The sequence below is a fragment of the Suillus discolor genome (assembly GCF_016758755.1).
Source record: "Suillus discolor strain FC423 chromosome Unknown F5147scaffold_100, whole genome shotgun sequence".
Classification (NCBI taxonomy): domain Eukaryota; kingdom Fungi; phylum Basidiomycota; class Agaricomycetes; order Boletales; family Suillaceae; genus Suillus; species Suillus discolor.
In genome coordinates, this window is record NW_024541347.1 from 136,471 (window position 1) to 146,386 (window position 9,916).

At 48.2% G+C, this 9,916-nt stretch overlaps 2 protein-coding genes across 2 annotated transcripts; one reads left to right on the forward strand and one right to left on the reverse strand.

Annotated features, from left to right (window-relative positions):
* Positions 1-1,532: 1,532 nt before the first annotated feature.
* Positions 1,533-2,399, forward strand: F5147DRAFT_780191 (uncharacterized protein; the record flags this gene model as incomplete). Its single annotated transcript, XM_041442418.1, has 1 exon — positions 1,533-2,399. One exon carries the CDS (start codon positions 1,533-1,535, stop codon positions 2,397-2,399), a length of 867 nt encoding a protein of 288 aa, XP_041286377.1.
* Positions 2,400-8,293: 5,894 nt separating this feature from the next.
* On the reverse strand, positions 8,294-9,340 carry F5147DRAFT_658065 (uncharacterized protein; the record flags this gene model as incomplete). Its single annotated transcript, XM_041434372.1, has 4 exons — positions 8,294-8,457; positions 8,538-8,673; positions 8,727-9,086; positions 9,173-9,340. 4 exons carry the CDS (start codon positions 9,338-9,340, stop codon positions 8,294-8,296), a joined length of 828 nt encoding a protein of 275 aa, XP_041286378.1.
* Positions 9,341-9,916: the final 576 nt, after the last annotated feature.

Here is a 9,916-nt window from a genome sequence, read left to right on the forward strand (position 1 = left end):
AGAAAGACTTTCTTGAAAAAGAGTTGGGCAACTCCTTCAGCGGTGATGGTTTTCTTGCAGGGACAAAGAATTACCCCCTTTGTAAGGCCATGGTCTACCATGACCATGACAGAATTATAGCCTCCAGACTCTGGGAGGTCAGTGATTAGGTCTATGGAGATCTGCGAGAAGGGGCGAAGCGCAGTTGAAGGAATGGGATTCAGGGGTGGGGAGGAGGGGTGCGTGTTGGATTTCATTTGCTGACAAAGGGCGCAACCCTCTACGTATTTTTGGATAAAAGTGCCCATGCCAGTGTGACGCTCGGACCCACGCTGGGCAGGAACGAGTGTCTTTTGATACTCATGTCAAGGTCTATGGAAACTCATTGGATCCATGTCATTCCAGTCCTACTCTAGCAGTTCCTTCGGCCGATAGCCAACTGGCATACACCCACACTCAGATCTATCCTCTGTCCATGTCCTTTCTGTGTCCACCTATCTCCGTTGGTGCATGTTCATTTTCTCTCAGTTTGACTAAACACTATCAAGGGTTATTACATGTAACTGTGTATTCCGTTCCACACTCTCTCTCCTTACATATTACTTATCTGCCTCGTTTCATCGCTACAGTTCTCGCCTACGGGCTCTGGATGCTCATGCAGTAGGATAAAATCATGTGTGCTACATACAGTACTTTACTTCCCTTCCCTCAGATGCTACCTTTGTTTTGCGGAGTCACTTAGACATTCCTAGTATTATTGATTGATTGACAAGCCTTGTTCACTTCTCACTTTGAACCCATGTGTTCTTGACCGCTCTGAGAACGCGCCTCTAAGTTTCCTTACCTAGACTCTGCGCGGATCCGAACCGCTCTCAGTTTCTGACTTAGCATTTTCATACCTAGTTATACCTCAGCCTCAAACCTCATCTATACCTAGCTGCTACTTGCAGAACCACACTTTACCTAGAAACCCGTCGCTCTTTACCTAGGATCCTCTCATTTTCGGTCATTTCTCATCGCGCACTCACCGGACCTGCGGTCTCGCTTTTCCAAGGTCGACTTAGTTCTTTTCCGTTCTGTGTTTGCTCCCTTCGCACATTACTTGAAGGAAGTGCTTCATAGCAATCCTCTTGGGTCGAGATAGCACACCCGCACTCAGTTGGATTTATTAGTGCTCTAGCTTTCTTGCTGGCCAGTCACTATTACTTCTTGTCAATTGGAGCCTACCGCGAGGGGGTTATTTGAAGCTGGAACCAAGAACACTTAGATCCACGGAAACCCGTAATCTCTGCGCTTTGGATTTATCACAAGAAGATCTTTTCTACCTGGCATTACCCGATATCATAGAAGAAGAACCCAAAGCCGGCTCATCCAACCTGTGCTCTTGTTCATCATCCGAGGCATCAGTACTCCAGAATCTCACCTCCGACTCCCCTGACTCTGCACATTCATCATTAGAAAACCAGGAAGTAGAAGAAAAGGACTCCCCGTTCCCTGGAGCATTTAATATATCCCTCCCTCGCATTCCTTTCATTACCCTAGAAACCTCCCCTATGGAAACTCCCTTAGTCCCATCCCACGAACCTTCCCCTGAAAGACAATCCCTTTTCGTACCCACACCTCTTTTGTCCATGCCTATTCCGTCCCCACATAAACATTTATCCACGCTCCCACCTACGTTACCAAGTCCCATGCTCAATACCTTACCTGCTATTACCGTTCCGCTTCCTTCCACACCTCTTCCTACTGTTAACCGTCAACCCGCACTAACTACAAAGATGTCTTCAGTTTTCAGGATGCCTCTCAGGGGAGCAGAATCTGCGCCCAAGTTTGATGGCACACCTGCGTGCCTAGTTCCTTATTTTGAGGAAGTCGAAATCTTGGCAGGATATATGTCCCTTGATCCGACAAATACCATCAAGGCAGCCCTTCGATACACGTCTACCAGCGAAACTGAGATATGGGCCCTCCTACCCTTGGCTTCCGGAGCAGATTGGGACAAGTTTGTAAAAGAAGTAAAAGCGATGTACCCCGGATGCAAGAGTGACCGCTGCTTTTTGCGCACTGATCTTGAAAACCTTTGCAGAGAGAATGCGCGCATTCCTATGCGTTCACAGGAGGAGCTTGGCCAGTACTACCAAGAATTCTTCAAGATCTCACAGCACCTGATAACCAATAAGAGGTTAGCGGATCTGGAATGCGACTGCCTGTTCTTAGAAGGTATTCATGCTGCGGCCAACGCGGCTATCAAGCGTAGGCTGGAGATTCAACTAACTACGCATCACCCAGATGACCCTTATGTGCTCTCCAATGTATATGCAGCAGCTATCTTTTTATTACCTAGCATCATGTCAACCACGGTCCCAATATTGACCTCAACACCGCATGCAACGACCTTGTCTCCGGCGTACCTGCCGTGAGCTACGCAGAGCGCACCGGTTCAACAACCTAGTCAAGGTGTAATAGTCAAGCAGGAGTACAGTGTCCAGCAGTGGAGCACCAACTGCTAGTTCTGCGGCAGAGAACATTTCGTCCGCGAATGTCAAGCGTGCAAGGAATATGTACAAGATGGTAAAGTAAAGTGGAATGAGGACGGTAAACTCGTCATGCCTGACGGCCGTGGTATTCCATATAGAAGGGAAGACAGCAACTTTCAACAGCGCATAGACCATTTCATACGTGAAGGACCCGCTACAGGTGCCAACACAACGGTTTTAGGGAGTATGTTCATCCGAGCCCTGCCATCGGTCGAATCCGCGCTAGGTATTGACTCACCCATGTTTATGCATACATGTGCAAGCCACCAGGAAGACAACCAAGAGTCCGAAGATGAAGAACTGAAACACCTAGAACACGAGGTAACCAAAGCGTGAGAAGTGTTTGCTGCGGTCAAAACAGATCACGCGGCCCGCAAATCCGACAAGGGAAAGAATGTACAGTTTGATGGCGTTGATGTGCCCGTGTGCACTAAGCCGGGGCTGTCTTCCAAAACAACTGACATGGTTGAAGAAGTAGTTTCTCCTCAGGTAAAAGCTTCTGGATCGAAGGCAGCCAACCCGCCAAACCCAAGTGCTACGATACTAAAACCCACGACCGCTACGAATACACCTAGTACCTCATCATCAGCCACCGCAACTTCATCAGCATCTCAGCCCACCAACACCTCTTTGACCCAATACCGGTATTCCTTCCTGTTGGAAGACAAGGACGCAGATAAGCGTGTGGTAGATTGGATGCTCGATTCAAATATCAGCATACCAATGCGTGATCTCATCGCTGTGTCCACAGATGTCTGGAAGGTGTTCAAAGACATGACAATGATGAAGCGTGTCACTGTTGGTGCACTCTCGGTCAATGAATTGTCGAGTACGCTGGAGGTGGAGGACATCTTGCGGTGTTACGATGGATGTCTATGAAGGAGCAATGACAGCTGCATAGTTGCAGAACACTTTGAGTCCCTACGGTGCATTAAAGTGGTAACTCATCAAGGGCAAGTTCTTACCTGCATGCTTGATCAAGGCGCGGAATGTATTGTGATGCCGAGATCGGTTTGGCAATTGCTTGGCAGGAATTCCACTCCGGCCTGATCACAAATTGGTAATGGAATCGGTGAATACCTTGTGCGAATGAAACACTAGGCATTATCGAGAATCTACCGCTAGATTTTGGTGCGGGCGAGATGTTATTCCAGGTACAAGTGGTTCCGCGCGCTAATTTCAAGATTCTACTAGGACACCCATTTTTTATGCTGACCAGTTGCAAGACGGAGGATCTGCCTAGTGGCGATCAAGACATCACACTCATGGACCCGAACACGGCAAAGATGATCCGCATACCTACCGATTGTTGGTTGAAGAAATGCCCAGGATGCAAGAGCGGCGCGCATAGTCCACCGGGTCTGCGCAAGAAGGGTTTTTAGGTATCAATGATCTGCATAACCCGCAGGGAGACACAAGGACTAATTCTCTCCCACTCATCTCTCCGAACAATTTGGACTATATTATACCTATCTCTAACCCTAGTCTCGCACTATCCGCGCATCAACCACTCTCACGGAGCAATAATCTCTCATTTCATCCTTCCGTCCCACGTTATTCTGCAGACTACACTCGTCTAGTTTCTACCCATTCTGTCATTAACCGCGCATCCCTTGACGCTTTCTCCAGTGTATATTCTTTCAATGAAGCCTGATGCGCGCTGGCATACAAACCAGTCGCGAAGAAGGTCCGTACAGTACAAACCTCTATGCCCGCGGAATATAGAATAATACGGCACTTACCGGACGATCCTTTGGCCGGCATCCCTACACTGCCAACCCATCCGCCTGACTTCGTTCCAGGCATTTGCTTCACTCAAGAATGCGTGGATAGCCTAGACCTAGACCCTGCTAATTTGTTATGGCCCAAAGAGCTTAAGCTTGTATGCTGGCTCGTCCGGGTTCACGAAATGGCATTTGCATGGGATACAACTGAACCTGGTCATCTCGACGAAACCTATTTCCCTCCCTACAAGATTCCTACCATCCCTCACATCCCCTGGTCCGAACGCAACATCCCTATCCCGCCCGCAATTCATGGCGAAGTCATCCATATCATTAGAGAGAAAATTCATTCCGGAGTATATGAACCGTCAACCACGGCCTACCGTACCAGCTGGTTCTGTGTAGTCAAGAAGGATGGAAAGTCACTGCGCCTAGTGCACAACCTCCAATCGCTAAACAAAGTAACCATCCGAGACTCATCGCTTCCTCCCCTAGTTAAACATTTAGCCTCGCTTTTTGCCGGATGCGTGGTATTTGGTCTTATGGATCTAATGGCAGGGTATGATCAGCGTGCGCTGCACATAGACTCGCGCGATCTAACAACCTTCGGGATGCCTTTGGGTCCGCATCGGCTAACCACACTTCCTCAGGGTCACGCTAACGCGGTCCAAGTATATCAAGGCGATACCGCATTCGTTCTACAGGATGAGATTCTGGATCATACTTTTCCGTTCATCGATGATGTTCCAGTCAAATCGGTTAAAACTCGGTATCAATGAGCTGATGGCTCTTATGAAACCATCCCGGAGAATCCAGGCATCCGCCAGTTTATATGGGAACACCTAGAAGTTATTAACCGCATTTTGCAGAGGCTTGAAAACGTTGGTCTAACCGTATCCGCCAGTAAATTCATTCTAGCCATGCCCACTGCTGTCATAGTAGGGCATAAGTGTACCTTAAATGGATGCGAACCTGAAGACTCTAAGGTGCAAAAGATCCGCGATTGGCCAGAATGCCGTACCATTATGCAAGTACGCGGCTTTCTAGGGACATGCGGAATCCTGCGCATTTTTATCCGTGATTTTGCCAAGATAGCACGGCCACTGGTTAACCTTACCCGGAAAGATGTTCCCTTTGAATGGGGCGAAGAACAACAGCTAGCTATGCAGATGTTGAAGGATGCAGTATCTGAGTCTCCCGCACTCCTTCCGATTGATTATACCTGTGAACACTGAGGTCATCCTTGCTGTTGACACTTCTAACATCGCTATAGGTTACATTCTCATGCAAGTCGGAGAAAACGGAAAGCACTACCCCAGTCGCTTTGGATCCATATCGCTCACGGAAGTCGAAAGCAGCTACTCACAAGCCAAGTTGGAACTCTACAGTTTGTTCTGCGTGTTTCGCGCGGTGTGCGTTTATACCTTCGGCATCACCAACTTCACGGTTGAGGTCGATGCGAAGTATGTTAAAGGAATGATCAATAATCCGGACCTCCAGCCAAATGCAACCATCAACAGGTGGATCGCAGGTATCCTTCTATTTTCCTTTATGCTTGTTCACGTACCGCTACCAAGCATACCGGAGCAGACAGGACTCTCAAGGAGACCGCGCACTGACAATGATCCATCCGATGATGATGACCATGAGGATTGGCTTGACCGCTCATATTCCTTTGCCTTTGAAATCCTGAACGATAGGATATACAAAGTGGAATCCGTGGGGATGGACATCATTTGTGTACTGCACCTCGTACCCGTACCATCCACGCTAACCCGCTCACCTTGTATCATTGAATGTCTAGCTTCCATGCCGCAAACCAATGAACCGTGCATACCTCACTCTGATAGCTGCGCGAGCACAAGATGAAAGGATAACCAAAGGTCCAACGGTTTCTAGAAGATCGGAAAAGACCCACTGACCTATCGGACAAGAGTTTTGAAACTTTCGTATCCTACGCGGTTAAATTTTTCCTATTTGACAACAACCTATGGCAGAAGCATTTCCTAGGCAAGCATCAATTGGTAGTACCAGAAGTGCGGTGCTTTCAGATCATTAAACAAGCGCACCACGATCTCGGACATAAGGGAGTATTCAGTGTTAGGAACCGCCTTCTTTTACGCTTCTGGTGGCCTAGGATTACTGACGATATCAAGTGGTACAACCAGACATGCCATGAATGTCAAATCCGACAACTGCGCAAGTTAAAGATACCTCCTACCGTGCCCATTCCAGGCGGAATCTTTAGGAAAGTGCACATTGACAGCATCATGATGCCCAAAGCAGGCAGATTCGATCGCATAGTTCAAGCGCACTGCACACTCACCGGATACCCTGGAATGGCGGATGTTGCGGAAGGAAAACACCAAAACCCTTGGCATGTTCATATTCGAGGAGATTCTTTGCAGGTGGGGACCTGTTACAGAGATCGTTACTGACAACGGGCCCACGTTCATAGCAGGCCGTAGACGAGTTAGCCGCGCGCTATCGGATACACCCTATCTGCATATCACCCTACAACTCTCAAGCTAATGGTATAGTAGAACGACGTCACTACGATGTCTGGGAGGCCATCATGAAAAGTTGTGAAGGGGATGAGTCGCGATGGTACCAATGCACGCATTTGGTATTTTGGGCCTGAACACATTACAGTTCATCAGGCGACGGGTCTAACACCTTACTTTACCATTCACAGGTGTAGAACCGATCTTTCCAGTTCGACCTTGTGGAGGAACATTCCTAGTAGTGCTACCCAGACACATTCAGTTCACTACAATGGACCTTATTGCATGGTGCACATGTCAACTTCAGAAGCGACAGGAAGACCTCAACGATATCAAGGAGAAAGTCCTAAAGGCTAGGTATAAGCCAATCCACAATTTCGAGGAGCAGGTTCCACGACTCAATCAAGGATTATGATTTCAAACCGGGTTCCTTAGTGCTAGTGCGCAACGCCAGGATCGAGTATGAGCTGAATCGAAAGACAAAGCTGTGGTATCTCGGACCCATGGTCGTCCTGCGCCGCACGAAGGGCGGATCATACCTTTTAGTGGAAGTTGACGGCTCTGTGTCCAAACTTCGTTATGCAGCTTTCCGCTTAATCCCTTATTTTCTGTGCAGCGAAGCTAAACTATCAGTTACGAGTATCACAGGTCTAAAGATGAAGCACTGAACAATCTAGCAGCAGAAGACACTGAGGAACCCAACAATGAAGAAACCGAGTTCGACGCTTAACCCGCGCATTCCCTACCATCTGCACACTCACTCAATCACCCACACTCTTTATCTGTGTTACTTACTTTCAGTTCCATTCAAATACAAAAGAAAAACTCAAAAACAATACCTTAGTACGATAGCCTCAGTTTTACCCCAGGTTTCGGCCAGGTGATCTCATCCTTTCCCTTTCCGATACTTACCTATGTTATGCGCGCCCTCGTGCATAAGACTCTTATTATATATCAAAGCACAAGACATTGTTCAAAGGACTCAAAGGACTATATTGCATACCCAATGATTTACCGTACATTTTTCTTCTAACACGCAGGTAGCGCACCACGCCCATTTATGTCGAAAGTCACTAGCCATAACCATCTGCGGCCGCAGGAATAGAGGAAGGAAGACGCACACCGAAGAAGACAAGTCGGACGGTACTCTGCAAACATTAGTATTGTTACCCGATTCAACTTCTAATGCGCACGCGCTTATTTTTACATTACTCATTCTTAGGCACACAGCAGAGCTAGGACCGGACACTGGACGATGGACATGGACAAGGAACCTGGAACTTAGGATCAAACCGCACTACAGCCAAACCAAGAGTTCATTTAATGTGCGGTATTCTATATGGGAAAGGAAAGGTATCTACTGGTGGCGGCAGGCGCTTCTTGTGGCGGATGCTGAGAAGGTCAACATCATTCATGACCTTACCCATCATAGCTTGGATGGTGGCCATCTGCACGTAGATGGAGCATGTTAGCGCCTCGGTCTCCAGATCCTCCGCATCTATGTCCTCCACATCACCTAACGGTTCCACCTCTTCCCTTCTCTTCTTACCTATGGCTCTTCACATATCCGTGGCATCTTCCTCATCCAAAACTTCAATGGTGTCGCGTGGGCAGCGGATAAGGACCCCCTTGGAAGGTCCGGGCACGGGCATGGACTCCGCTGGTTGAGGCAGTACATGGCCTTCGGCCGCGGCAACGGCTTAATTGCGCGACCTAAGACAGAAGAGTTAGTGCAAAGTCAGGAATGATTAACTGAAGGAAACATACCTTTCCCTTATGCATTGAATGCTTACATCCCTGCCAAGCGGCCTTGCAGTTCTGGCAGACCATACCAGGCAGGCCTTGGCAGCAGACATCTTGCTTCACACACTGCTCGCATCGGTCCTGGTGAATGACAAGTGCAGGAGCGACACTCATCCACGGTGTTTTCTAAAGAATTGAGTCAGAAAAACGGAAAAAGAGAAGAAAGGAAAGTTACTCACCTGCTTCACTGGAACCGTGGCCTTCTTAGGCGAAGCGCGCTTAGGGCGCTCCTCTTCCTCCTCCTCATCATCCTCACTCTCCTCCTCCTCATCCTCAGCCCCAGTCTCACCAGTGTTGACCTTGGCAGGTCCTTCTTCCTCAGCAGTGCGCTTGTCATTGGCACCGGCAGACATCCTAACATCCTCATCTCTTGCTAAAGTCTCCTCACAGCAACATTCTTCTTTGGCATGCTTGGAAGCTTGGCACTTGGCTTTGGCTCTCAACATGTGAAGTTGCGCACGGAAGTAGTTGTAGGCCTCGGAACCATGGCGACCTTTCCCGGCTTCTTCAGGACTCAATGGGAACGAGAGACCAAAGGTCTTCCCTGTCAATTGAGCACTGGTCAAGGTCGCACTAGGGAAGAAGAGTTAGTTGCGAAGATATGAAACAAAGTGATTGAACATACCATGATGCACTCCCATGAGTGGCACCATTCCTCCTTCTCCATCACCAACTCGATGCGATCCTCAGGAATAGTGTCTGCGAGAGAAGCCATTTGGACCCGAAGGTCAGCAAAGGCGTGTTGGAGCTTTTCATCCTGTGGGGTAACAATGTTATCAAAAGAAAAAGGCATGATGATGGTTAGATCAATGAAGGAAAAGATAAGATGGAAGGGCTGAGGGGATTTTTATAGGGAACCGCGACTGTGTCCACAATGTGCCCACACTTCTCTTCTCATTGTTCCATTTTAATTTCTGACCACGCACACCACAAACCTTATTTTCCTAGAGACCACAACGCGCGTTTCCATTCTCAGATCTCACGGTCATGTGCTCCTTCGAACGAAAATTTCACCAAGTCTATTTCCCGTGTACGCACTAACCGGGGACGGTTAGCATTTGAGTCTCCTGCAGATGTGACGCTCAGACCCACGCTGAGCAGGAACGAGTGTCTTTTGATACTCATGTCAAGGTCTATGGAAACTCAGTTGGATCCATGTCATTCCAGTCCTACTCTAGCAGTTCCTTCGGCCGATAGCCAACTGGCATACACCCACACTCAGATCTGTCCTCTGTCCATGTCCTTTCTGTGTCCGCCTATCTCCGTTGGTGCATGTTCATTTTCTCTCAGTTTGACTAAACACTATCAAGGGTTATTACATGTAACCGTGTATTCCGTTCCACACTCTCTCTCCTTACATATTACTTAT